Source organism: Ovis canadensis, chromosome 13 (genome assembly GCF_042477335.2).
Source record: "Ovis canadensis isolate MfBH-ARS-UI-01 breed Bighorn chromosome 13, ARS-UI_OviCan_v2, whole genome shotgun sequence".
Lineage (NCBI taxonomy): Eukaryota > Metazoa > Chordata > Mammalia > Artiodactyla > Bovidae > Ovis > Ovis canadensis.
In genome coordinates this window covers 79,322,603-79,336,373 of record NC_091257.1, presented here as the reverse complement: position 1 = coordinate 79,336,373, position 13,771 = coordinate 79,322,603, and the positions used below count along the sequence as shown (strand labels likewise).

Here is a 13,771-nt window from a genome sequence, read left to right as displayed (position 1 = left end):
CCATTTGAATTATTTATATTTCCATAGACTGTGTCTATTTTGCCTGTTTTTAAATACCCCTTGGCATACTTTTAAAATAATTTTTATTTATTATTTTTGGCTGCGCTGGGTCTTCATTGCTGCGCAGTCTTCCTCTAGTTGCAGGGAGAGGGGGCTACTCTTTATTGAGGTGGTGCTTGGGCTTCTCATTGCGGTGGCTTCTTTTGTTGTGGAGCGCAGGCTCTAGAGTATGGGCTCAGTAGCTGTAGCACACGGGTTTAGTTGCTCCGCGGAATGTGGAATCTTCCTGGACGAGGGATCAAACCCATGTCCCCTGCATTGGCAAGTGGATTCTTATCCACTGTGCCTCCAGGGAAGTGCCTGTTATTAGCATACTTTTTAATATTTATTAATCCTGGTGCAGCCATAGATATGTCTCCTTTTACATTCCTATATTGTTTATTTGTTGTTTCTTTTCTTTGGTCTATCTTATCAGAGACTTATCAGTCTCATTAGTCATTTCTAAGAGCTGACTTTTGGCTTCTTGAGTCCTTAGATGTTTCAGGTTTGGTTTCAGACAAATGCAGGAAGGTAGATATCACAATATATCAAATTACATGAATTTTTTGGTTTTCTGGGATATAATAAAAGTTACGTTTATACTATCTGTAGTCTATTAAGAGTACAATAGCATATCTAAAAATATGTACATATCTTAATTTAAAAATACTTCATTGATATTTCCCTGGCTGTCCAGTGGTTAAGATTCCATGCTTCCATTGCAGAGGGCCCAGGTTCGATCCCTGGTCAGGAAACTAAGATCCCACAGGCTGCGGCATGGGCCAAAAGAAGAAATCTTTATTGCTAAAATATGCAAACCATCATCTGAGCCTTCAGTGAATCAATCTTTTTACTATGTAAGATGTTGATGGCTGCAGACTGATCAGGGTTATGGTTGCTGAAGCTGGGGTTGAATTGACAGTTTCTTAAAACGAGACAACAAATGGAATTTGCCAACAAACATCAGTTGACTAGTACTTTCACAAGCAATTACTTTGTAGCATGCAATGTTGTTTGATAACGTTTTATCCACAGTAGAACTTCTTTCAAAATTGGAGTCAGTCCTCTCAAACCTTGCTACTGCTGTATCAACTAAGTTTATATAATATTCTAAGTCTTTATTGTCATTTCAATATTCTTTACGGCATCATCACCAGGAGTAGATTCAGTCTCGAGAAACCACTTTCTTTGCTCATCCATGAGAAACAACTCCTCATCTGATCAAGTTTTATCATGAGATTGCAGCAATTCAGTCCCATCTTCAGGCTCCACTTCTAGTTGTCATGCTGTTTCTACCACCTCTGCAGTTACTTTCTCTACTGAAGACCTGAAGGCCTCTAAGTCCTCCATGAAGGTTGGAGTCAGCTTCTTCCAGACGCCTATCAATTTTAATATTTTGACCTCCCCATGAATCTTGAATATTCTTACTGATCTAGAATCCTTTCTAGATGGTTTTCAATTCACTTTGCCCAGATCCAAAAGAGGAGTCACTATCTGTGGCAGTTATAGACTTACAAAGGGTTTTTCTTTTTTTTTTTTTAAGTGATTTTAGTTACTTATTTTAATTTTTGGCTATGCTGGGTCTTCATTGCTATGTGGATTTTTCTCTAGTTGCAGCTAGCGGATCTCTCTCTAATTGTGGTACTCAGGCTTCTTATTGGGTGCTCAGGCTTCTTCTCTTCACCTAGAGCCTCTGCAGGCTCTAGGTGTGCAGGCTTCAGTGGTTGCAGCTCCTGGGCTCTGGAGGACAGGCTCAGCAGTTGTGGCGCATGGGATCAGTTGCTTCATGGCATGTGGCGTCTTCCGGGACCAGAGATTGAATCCATGCGTCTTCTGCATTGGCAGGCAGGTTCTTTGCCACTGAGTCGCCAGGGAAGCCCCCATAATGTATTTCTTATATAATAAGATTTGAAAGTTGAGATGACTCCTTGATCCATGGGATGCAAAATGAATGTGTGGTGAAAGTGACAGTCACTCAGTCGTGTCCATCTCTTTGCAACCCCATGGACTATACGTCCAAGAAATTCTCCAGGCCAGAATACTGGAGTGGGTAGCCATTCCCTTCTCCAGGGGATCTTCCCAATCCAGGTCTCCCGCATTGCAGGCAGATTCATTACTGGTTGAGCCACCAGGGAAGCCCAAGGATACTGGAGTGAGTAGCCTATCCCTTCTCCAGTGGATCTTCCCAACCCAGGAATCGAACCAGGATCTCCTGCATTGCAAGCAGATTCTTTACCAACTACCAGGAAAGCCCCATGCATGTGTGTTAGCAGGCATGAAAAGAACATTAATCTCATTGTTCATCTCTGTCAGAGCTCTTGGATGACCAGGTACATTGTCAATGAGCAGTAATATTTTGAAAGGAAACCTTTTTTTTCTTCTGAGCAGTAAGTCTCAACATTTTAAGTAGGCTTAAAATATTCAGTAGATGTGCTGTCACCCAGTCTTTGTGTTTCCATTTGTAGAAAGAGTGTTTGCAAAGTCAATTTAGAATCATTTCTAAGGGCCCTAGGATTTGAGGAATGGTAGATGACCATTGGCTTCAACTTAGTCACCAGCTGCGTTAGCCCCTAATGAGAGAGCTGGCCTGATCTTTGAAGCTTTGGAGCAAGGCATTGACTTCTCCTCTCTAACTGTGAATGTCCTAGGTGGCATCTTCCTGCAGTGTAAGTCTGTTTTGTCTACATTGAAAATCTGTGGTTCAGTGTAGCCACCTTCATTAATTCTCTTAGGTAGATCTTCTGGATGACTTATTGGAGCGTCTACATCAACACTTATGGCTTCACCTTGCACTTCTGTGTTACAGAGATGGACCTCTCTTCTTAAACTTCATCAACCACTCTCTGCTAGCTTCAAACTTTTCTTCTACAGGTTTGTCTCCTCTCTCAGCCTTCGTAGAATTAAAGAGAGTTGGGCCTTGCTCTGGATGACGCTTTGGCTTAAGGCAATGTTGTGGCTGGTCTCCACATCAGCAAGAAGGCTGTTTTGCATTCTTATCATTCATGTATTCACTGGAGTAGTGCTTTTCATTCCTTTCAAGAACTTTACCTTTGGATACACAGCTTGGCTAATTGGTGAAAGGCCTAGCTTTCACCCTATCGCAGCTTTTGATGTACCTTCCTTAATTATTTGTACCTTTTGATTGTGGCTCTGCTGGTAAAGAATCTGCCTGCAGTGCGGGAGACCTGGGTTCAATCCCTGGGTTCAATCCCTGGGTTGGGAAGATCCCATGGGGAAGGGAAAGGCTACCCACTTTAGTATTCTGGCCTAGAGAATTCCATGGACTATACGGTCCGTGGATCGCAAAGTGTCGGACACGACTGAGCGACTTTCACTTTTGATTTTAAGTAAGAAATGTGCAATGCTTCCTTTGACTTGAACACTTAGAGGGCATCTTGTTCACCTAGACAGTTACAATAGTAACATCAAAGACCCCTGATCACAGATCTCCATAACAAGCATAATAATGATGAAAAAGTTTGAAATGTTGCAAGAATTGCTGAATGTGACAGAGAGACACAAAGTGAGCAAATGCTTTTGGATAAGGGTTGCCATAGACCTTCAGTTTGTGATGAACAGTATCTGTGAAACCTATGAAGTGCAGTAAGCCGAAGTGCAATAAAGAAAATGAAGTATGCCTGTGTCTTAACTTTGTTTCTGTTTCCACAGATTCTACTCTTACCTTTATTATTTCCTTCCTTCTTTTGAAGTTTATTCTGTTCTTTTTCTAAAATCTTAAAATGGATGTTTGTTTATTTTCAGCCTTGTATTCAAATATAAGTTTATATGGAGATTTCCCTGGTGGTCCAGTGGCTAGGACTTCATGCTTCCACTGCAGGGGGGCACAGGTTCAATCCCTGGTCAAGGAACTGAGATCTCATAAGCCACGCTGTGCAACCACACACACACACAAAGTTTATATGGTTGTGTTTCCCTCAGAGTACTGTTTTACCTGCATAAGATATTTTCATAACCATTAATTTCTAATATCAAAGCTTTCTATTATCATTCCTTCTTTGACTCCTCAGTTATTTACAAAAGTGTTTAAATTTTTCCTAATGTGTTTTTATCTTTTTATTAATGATTTTGACCAGTTACATTATGGTCAGAGAATGGGGTCTGTATGGAACAGATTCTTTATTTAAAGTTTATTGATATTGCTTTGGGGCCTGATTAAGGTATGTGGTCATTTTTTTTTTAAGCTGTGTCAGGTCTTAGTTGTGGCATGTGGGACCTTTGTTGTGTTGTGCAGGATCTTTCATTGCAGCACATGGACTCTCTACTTGTGACTAACAGGCTCAGTAGTTGCAGTGCTTGGGCTTAGATGCTCTGTGGAATCTTAGCTCCGTGACCAGGGATTGAACCTGCATTGCAAGGTGGATTCTTAACCATTGGACCACCAGGGAAGTCCCTCTGGTCGGTTTTTACTAATCCCCCAAAATGTTTTATGGAGAAGGCAATGGCACCCCACTCCAGTACTCTTGCCTGGAAAATCCTATGGACGGAGGAGCCTGGTAGGCTGCAGTCCGTGGGGTTGCTAAGAGTCGGACACGACTGAGTCACTTCACTTTCACTTTCCACTTTCATGCATTGTAGAAGGAAATAGCAACCCACTCCATTGTTCTTGCCTGGAGAATCCCGGGGACAGGGGAGCCTGGTGGGCTGCCGTCTATGGGGTCGCACAGAGTCAGATACGACTGAAGTGACTCAGCAGCTATAGCAGCAGCAAAATGTTTTAAATGAATGTGAATTCTCCAAACATGCTGTTTTATATAAATGTATTTTTTAATACCTCTTTATTTATTTGGATCTTAATGTCCATCAGAAATATTTTATAGTTCATATATTGCATATTTTATAGTGTGCATACCTTGTACTTATATTTGTTAATTTTATTTTTAAAGTGTTTTTTCTCTCTTACACTATAATGAATGGAATTGTCTGCTTAATTTCAATTTTGAATTACTTGTTAAAGTATATAGAAATGTAATTGATTTGGTTATATTAATCTGTTAGTATGGGATGTTACATTAATTGATTTTTCAGGTGTTAAATCAACTGTGGTGGACATAATCTTAATGTGGCCTCCATGATCTCTACATACTAATGTTAATCACAATCCCTTTCAGTTCAGTTCAGTTCAGTCACTCAGTTGTGTCCGACTCTGCGACCCCATGAATCGCAGCACGCCAGGCCTCCCTGTCCATCACCAACTCCTGGAGTTCACTCAAACTCACGTCCATCGAGTCCATGATGCCATCCAGCCATCTCATCCTCTGTCGTCCCCTTTTCCTCCTGCCCTCAATCCCTCCCAGCATCAGAGTCTTTTCCAATGAGTCAACTCTTCGCATGAGGTGGCCAAAGTACTAGAGTTTCAGCTTTAGCATCATTCCTTCCAAAGAACACCTAGGACTGATCTCCTTCAGAATGGACTGGTTGGATCTCCTTGCAGTCCAAGGGACTCTCAAGAGTCTTCTCCAACACCATAGTTCAAAAGCATCAATTCTTCAGCACTCAGCTTTCTTCACAGTTCATCTCTCACATGTATTCATGACCACTGGAAAAACTATAGCCTTGACTAGACGGACCTTTGTTGGCAAAGTAATGTCTCTGCTTTTGAATATGCTATCTAGGTTGGTCATAACTTTTCTTCCAAGGAGTAAGCATCTTTTAATTTCATGGCTGCAGTCACCATCTGCAATGATTTTGGAGCCCCCCAAAATAAAGTCTGACACTGTTTCCACTGTTTCCCCATCTGTTTGCCATGAAGTGATGAGACCAGATGCCGTGATCTTCGTTTTCTGAATGTTGAGCTTTAAGCCAACTTTTTCACTCTCCTCTTTCACTTTCACCAAGAGGCTTTTGAGTTCTTCTTCACTTTGTGCCATAAGGGTGGTATCATCTGCATATCTGAGGTTATTGATATTTCTCCTGGCAATCTTGATTCCAGCTTGTGCTTCTTCCAGCCCAGAGTTTGTCATGACCGCACAATTATATGCAGAGTACACAATCCTTTTGAGTAAGATCAAAACCAGTGACTTGCTTCTGATAAATAGAATACTATAAATATGACTCAGTGTATGGAATTATAAATTTGTTTGGTAAGATCTTAGGTGAACAAGTTCATGAAGTATGCTATTCATATTTCTATTTCACTATGATTTTTGTCTATTAGATTTACCAGTTATCCACTGATGGTAGATCTGTATATTTTTCCTCTGTAACTCTGTCCATGTTTGTTCTATATATTTTGAGATTGTGTTATTAGGTACGTACAAGTTTAGAACTGTAATATCTTTCTGATGACACTTTTATAATGATAGAACATCTTTATCTCTAAAATACTTTTTATGTTAAAGTCTATCTTATTTGGTAACAATAGCCAAATTGATTTTCTTTTGGTTAGTGTTTACCTAGGCTCAAGAAGGTAAAGAATCTGGCTGCAAGTTGGGAAACCTGGGTTCAACCCCAGTTTCAGGAAGATCCCCAGGAGAAGGGAATGGCTACCCACTCCAGTATTCTTGCCTGGAGAATTCCATCGACAGAGGAGCCTGGCAGACTACAGTCCATGGGGTTGCAAAGAGTCAGACATGACTGAGTGACTAACATTTTCACTTTACCTAACATATCTTTTCAGTCCTTAGGTTTTTCACCTATTCTGTATCCTGTGTTTTTTTGCTGGAAGGATCTTAAAGTTGACTCATAACTGCTTTTTGTCTTTAAGATCCTTAAGTATACCATTCTGCCTTCTCTCCTAGCGGCAGTACATACCTGTGAAAGTGAAGAGCAAAGCCTTTTGGATCTTCTCTTGGGAGTATGCCATGATGTATATTGGAAGTCTAGTGGTAGTCGTTTGCCTCTCCTTCTTCCTTCTCAGTTCCTGGGATTTCATCCCTGCAGTCTATGGCTTCATGTAAGTAATGCCTCCATTAGAAAACTCTGGAAGCTGATTTAGTTTTTACAGCTCCATCTGGAATCAGAGGGAGACCAAGCAGAGGCCACATCTAGAGCAGTGGTCCTCACATTGGTGTGCACCAGAATCGCTGCAGGGCTTGAACACCCAGGTTGCTGGGCCCCACCTCCATAGATTCTGATTAAGTAAGTCTGGGGTAAGTGAAAGGTTGTTGCTGAGCCGTGAAAGATGTCAGGATTCTTGGCCTCCAGAGGAGAGGAATTCAATCCGGGGCCAGTGATGAGGCTTGATCGCTCAGAGCTTTTGTGTAATAAAGTTTTATTAAAGTATAAAAGAGATAGAGAAAGCTTCTGACATAGACGTCAGAAGGGGGCAGAAAGAGTGCCCCCCTGCTAGCCTTTAGCAGTATGTTATATACCTATCAGCAAGCTGTTAATTAGAGAAAGGAGATGTCTCAAAACTCAGAGTGGCACCAGGCCCTTCACCCACAACATCCATTCTGAGATAACATTGGCACTAGGTGAGTCATCCTGGGCCATAACACGATTGACATGAATCCTGTAGAAAGACAGGTTTCCAAGTAAATATATAGATTCATTAACATAGATTAGGAGAACAATTTTATGAGTAAAACATACTGGTTTGTCAAGTTGGTTCTGAGTCTTAGGCAGAACCAACTTGAAGACAGAGTCTAGGGTAAATACATAGTTCATTAACATAGCTTAAGAAAAACATTTCCATAAGAAAAATGCATTGGTTAGCTCAAGGTTTGAGAAAAGTTAAGTTCAGGTGGAACCAAGTGTCGTCATGGCAACACAATTTTAAGAGAAACTTCCTTTTAATTTTGTATGGAGAAGGGAAAAAAGCTGACACTTGTAGTTTGTTTCCTCCTGCTGCTTAAGAGAGAAATAAAAACTTGTCTGACACTTGCAGCCTATTTCCTTTGTTTGGAGACCCCTGGCCTTCCTGCCTGTTACCCTCTCATTAGTACCCCAGAATTCGCATATCTATATATATAAATTTTCAGGTGGTATGATGCTGCCAATCTGAGGAACACACTTCAAGAACCACTGGTTTGATCTAAGTCAATTAAAGAACACTGTCTGGGAACATCCAAAGCACTTATCAGCCTTGAACTAGAAGGTTTCGATTCAGTCTCAAACAGGAATGGATATATTTATTCCTCTATTGCAAAAGGGTCTCCAACAGTTTTAAAGCCACGTTCCATATGTCAAGGGACTTCCCTGGTGGCTCAGATGGTAAAAAATCCACCTGCAAAGTAGGAGACCTAGGTTTGATCTCTGGATTGGGAAGATCCCCTGGAGAAGAATACCACCCCAATATTCTTGCCTGGAGAATTCCATGGATAGAGGAGGGGTGGGCTGCAGTCCATAGGGTCACAGAAAGTTGGACATGACTGAGTGACTTAACACTTTCCATATGTCAAACTTATAGAGAAAATCAAAATGGGTTTGCAAGATGAATTCTGCAAATATTTCCAAATATCCTCTGGTGGCTCAGAGGTTAAAGCGTCTGCCTGCAATGCGGGACACCTGGGTTCGATCCCTAGGTTGGGAAGATCCCCTGGAGAAGGAAATGGCAACCCACTCCAGTACTCTTGCCTGGAGAATCCCATGGACAGAGAAGCCTGGTAGGCTACAGTCCATGGGGTCTCAAAGAGTTGGACACGACTGAGCGACTTTACTTCACTTCACTTCTCTGTGGTCTGCTGAGGGGGATACCTGCCTAGGCCTGAAGGAACTCACAGCTCAGAGGGTCATGGACACTTTACCCCACCAGGGTGGGAAGGGGGTCTGTGGTTGGCTTCCCTTTGGGATTCTGAGCTGCTTATTTGTGTTAAATCCTGGCTGAGCCTAACAGTGACTTAACCTTCAGCTTCTCATCCTCTGCCTCCTATAAGAGTTTGCAATGCTTGGTGAAAAACTTCCTAGTTTTCTGCTGGTGCACAGATTGTGTTCTTTCCCTCATTTCACAGAAAAGGAAATATAGTTACAGCAAGAAGCAAAGACTTGCCTGGGTGGAGGCCTTCTTCAGTGAAATCTGACCATGAGCCATGGTCTTGTCTGAAAGCTGACCGTGAACCATGGCCTCTGTCTTCCTGTCCATGCTTCCCTTGTGCTTTTAAAACTGAACTGACTTCCGTGTCAGCCCCATATGTATGTTTTTAATGTTATGTAAGATTTTTGGAACAGCCAGAATTGTAACCCATCTTTATCTGATATCACCAAGACAAAAAGTTTTCCAGTTAAACCCCATTTCTCCAGGAGGGTCTGGGATCATTGCTAGAGCCTGGCAGTGGCTCCTTGGACCCCTGGAAGTCTCACTTCTGTGTGAGGAACTCAGTCTTCTGGCTCCTGCTGTATGCATCTGGAGAAAGAATGGGCAGTAACAGGATCTTTGAGTTTTTCCCCTAGACAAATCCTTAGAATGCTCAAAATAGGTTAGAGGAACATATTTCAAACCCATTTGTCTTTTGCGACAGTGCTAGGTATCTCCTGGTTTTGAGCGTATGTATCTGGGGCAGGAAAAGAAGGGGCTGGTCTTTTGATTTCTAGCATGAATCCCTGCCTTGTTTTAGATCTCTGCTGCATGCCAGAGTTTGGCTCAGGTGATCCTTTTTATGGGTTATTTTTCTCTGAGTCTCTGCCCCTTGTTTTTGTTAATTACCTATATCTGGGGTGCCCAGAGAGCCCCTCACATCCTGATCTCTGTGGAGATAGAGTCTTCCTTGACTACCCAACAGTGACCAAAACCTTCAGGAGAAAAGCAGGTCAAAGGAGGTTGTTTCTAACTTGGCTGTGTTTTTTCTCTCCCTTTGTTTTCTTCATTCCAGACTTTCTGTTCCAGATCTCACCCCGAACATTGGCCTCTTCTGGTACTTTTTTGCAGAGATGTTTGAGCACTTCAGCCTCTTCTTTGTGTGTGTGTTTCAGATCAACGTCTTCTTCTACACCATCCCCTTAGCTATAAAGCTAAAGTAAGTGGTTGGACCTACTGAGTTTTTGTCCCCAGAGTCATTTGTAGCTTTACAGATGTCCTTCTCACTCGGAGCATCTGCTGTTGGGTTGAGGCATTTCTGCCCAGGGAACCTCACCCTGAGTTGCTTCAGTGACTGTACCCTGCAGGAGAGTGACACACAAGGTGCCAGCTATAAGGGGCAGTGCTTTGGAGCCCCATATGCCCCCTGGCCTCACTTTGGGGTACTTGAACCCACATTGCCGCTGAGCCCAGTCACTGTTTTATTTGTGTGTTTGTGTGTGTATATATCACAATTTATTTTATTCTGTGTATTTTTTCATTTAAAAAATATATTTTAATTGAAAGGTATTTGCTTTATGATATTGTATTGGTTTCTGCCATACATCAACATTAATCAGCCATGGGAATACATATGTGCCCTCACTATTGAACCTCCCTCCCACCTCCCCAGTCACTGTTTTAGACAAGAGCTGGACTGAGGTGGGGACGATATCCTTGGAAAAAGAGGATCTTGCTGGGAGTCCTCTAGCTGTGTCCCAGTGATAGTTTGCCCAAAGGGACTCAGGAGGTGTTAGTTGAGGGGCTGGTCACCTGCAGCTTTGATCAACTTCCCTCAAATGGAGTGCCTATGGAATACTCTTCTGCAGAGTAAGAGAGCTAACATGTGTTGTCCATCCCACCTTTTTTAGTTATATTCATGCCTAACCCTTCCAGCAACTCTTGGAGGTAGGCATTATGTTACTGTCACTTCCATTTGCTAGTCTAGGAAATTGCTGTTCAGAGAGGTGAAACGATTTTCCCAGAGTCACACAGCCAGTTAGCAGTGGAGCTGGGGTTACCAGGTTTGTTTGGCTGCAGAATTTATGCTCAGACCTCTGCACCTTGCCAAGCTCCTGAGAGAGATCACACATAGGATTAAATAGCTCCCGGAAATGGTTTTGTTATCCTAGCTTCAGAGAGGGGCAAACAGGCACCAATCAGCATGGATACAGCTGGGTGGTCCAGGGAGGTAGAAGGGCTGGATTTAGATTTCAAGAGCTTGAGTTCTTTGCTCTGACCTTTCATTCATTCTCCATGGCCAGTGAACCAAGGCTCACAGTTCCCTTTCTGTAAAGCTCAGAGCTGGTGTTCCCTTCTTATAACATAGCCTTGGCCTGGTATCTGACAGAAAAAGCCTTCTTTCTTGGCCTGGCAGGCTCCAGAATTCTGGCAGCCTTACTTAGCCAGGCTCTCCAGCTGTCTGTGGTACATATGTCCTTCCCCGGTTCTGGTCAGGCCTGGGTCTGGGCTGAAAGAAGCAGGGAACCTGGCACACCTGTCCTCACGTGTGTAGCCTGTTCTCCACCACCTTCTATTGTCGGCATGTGAAAGGCTACAGATAGCTCCTGGGGACCACCACCATCTTGTGACACCCTGCCCCCAACCCCCACCAAGGGCCACAGAGCTGTGGGAATGGAAGGTATGAAGATACCTGACCTCCCTCTCGGCTGCCCTTCTGTGTCTGGATACAGTTCCACTCCAGCCCCTGCAGTGCCGGCTTTGTGAGAACAGGGCCACCAGTCACTGCTCCCCAGCGGCTCTTGCAGGAGGTTCTGGTGTCAGTATTTGTTTATATATATTTATGTATGTATTATTTTTGGCTCTGCTGGGTCTCTGTTGCTGTACAGGCTTTTCCTTATTTGTGGCGAGCGGGGGCTACCCTCCAGTTATGATGCGCTGGCTTGTCATTGCGGTGGTCTCTCTTGTTGCGGAGCACAGGCTCTAGGCACGTGGGCTTCAATAGCTGTGGCTAGTGGGCTCAGTGGTTGTGGCTCTGGCTTTACAGCGTGGACTCAGTAGTTGTGCCACATGGGCTTAGGTGCTCCGCAGCATGTGGAATCATCCTAGACCAGGGATTGACCCCTGTCCCCTGTGTTGGCAGGTGAGCTACCAGGGAAGTCTCATTGTTGTGTGGGTTTTTTTTTTTTTTTTAAAGAAACTCTTTATTTGGTATTGGAGTAGAGCCAATTAACAATTTTGCGATAGTTTCAGGTGAACAGCAAAGGGACTCAGCCATACATTCACCATGTCTTTTGGTACCACCTTGTCATTAGCCTTTTCCTGGAAATGGTGCAGCTGTTACCAGCTACCTAAAAAGCCCAAACCAATGACTTGGATGAGCCTTAGGAAAATGCTCACTGAGATAGCCAGACCCTTCCTAGAGATTACAGGACTGCATGAGTTTGTAGTCAGAAACTTCGACTCAGAAACTTTTTAGCTGAGTTTCTGAGTCATTTGCCTCATAGTAGTATTTGGGTGTGTACAAATTTGTCTCCACATCTCAGATTTACATCCATTGAGTGACCTGACCTTTGACCTACAAGGCAAGAATGCCGTTAACCTGAAGACACCCTCCTGAACTGGGCATTAACCTGAAGACACCCTTCTGGGTCCTGTGCAGAAGTAGGCCATGTGCACGTTGCTCAGACCTGAGGAGGCTGCACATCTGGCTTCTTCCTGGCAGATTCTCTCCTGCACTCAGTCAGCTCTTGGAGGAGCACTGGAGGCTGAGTTCCATCTCAGCCTTCCTGATCAGAGCTGTGGTCCTGCTGGGCACTCGAGAGAACAGCACCGGCGGTGCTTAGGTGCTCTGGAGACAAGCCACTCCATCACTTTCGAACTCTCTTATGTTCTCTGAACCTGATTTCCTCATCCACAAAGTGAAGTGACAGCATTGCCTCCTTCCAGGTGGGAGGTAGTGAGGATCACGTGTAATGATGCAGGAAAAGATGCCTAGCACAGAATTGAGCACAAGCGAAGGTTCAGGAAGTGGCAGCCAGTCTTACTGGTTTAAGGTGACTAGAACTCCAGTTCCAGCCCCTCCCTCCCCCATTAAAGTTCGTTTTTATTTATTTGGCTGCATTAGGTCTTAGTTGCAGCATGCAAACTCTTAGTCGTGGCTTGTGGGATCTAGTTTCCTGACCAGAGGTCAAACCCAGGCCCCCCACATTGGGAGCACAGAGCCTTAGCACCGGACCACCAGAAAATTCCCCAGTTCCAGCCCTTAAGAGCAAAAAGCTGCATGCAGCCATTTCAGGAAAGGAGCTCATCACAGCTAAAGATCTGTAGTCCCCACTGACCCTGTTGTCAGAGAAAACAAGCATCAGCCAGGAGGTACTTCCTGCTGGGGTCCAGTGTCAGGGGCCTCTGGCAAGGGTGCTGCCTAATTACTCTGACAAGCAGTCGTTTAAACCCAGTAATAGAGGCCGCTGACTTCACTTGTTTTCCTCCTCTGGGCTCCTGGGGGAAGGCCCGGAGCTGCGGGGGGTGGGGGTTGATGGGAAGTGTCTCTGTGGGCTGTGTCTCTAGTGTGTGCTGGGTTCTTCTCACTACCTGTGGGCATCTTAGGGTTCCTGCAGTTTATTGCCCTCCTGCTAGGCCTGGCCCTGTGTTTTGTGGGTGGTGGAGCCTGCCCTGCACAAAGTCCCTTGGAGAATGTATTTCGGTTTCAGGTCTGGGGTGAGGAGACTCTTGGGTGGGCCTGGTCCCTGACTGACCTCCGCCTCTCTCTCTGTCTGCCCCACCTTGCCCCAGGGAGCACCCTATCTTCTTCATGTTCATCCAGATCGCCATCATCGCCATCTTCAAGTCCTACCCGACGGTGGGGGATGTGGCCCTCTACATGGCCTTCTTCCCCGTGTGGAACCATCTCTACAGATGTGAGTACCCCCACCTCGCACCCTCTGGCACAGGTTTGTGTCACCTCGCCCTGGAAGAAAACAGCCGGTGGTTAGGAAGGAACAGGCATTTTTTGGGCACCTGCTGTGGCAGCAGTGACAT

General features: G+C 44.2%; 1 protein-coding gene across 1 annotated transcript in view; it reads left to right on the top strand.

The window, feature by feature from the left end:
- The window catches only part of PIGU (phosphatidylinositol glycan anchor biosynthesis class U), a 93,484-nt gene that overhangs the window by 57,732 nt on the left and 21,981 nt on the right, over positions 1-13,771 (top strand). The window contains exons 8-10 of the mRNA XM_069548374.1: positions 6,798-6,952; positions 9,807-9,950; positions 13,526-13,650. Coding sequence (XP_069404475.1) covers positions 6,798-6,952; positions 9,807-9,950; positions 13,526-13,650 — 424 coding nt within the window. The remainder of the gene's footprint in view (positions 1-6,797; positions 6,953-9,806; positions 9,951-13,525; positions 13,651-13,771) is intronic.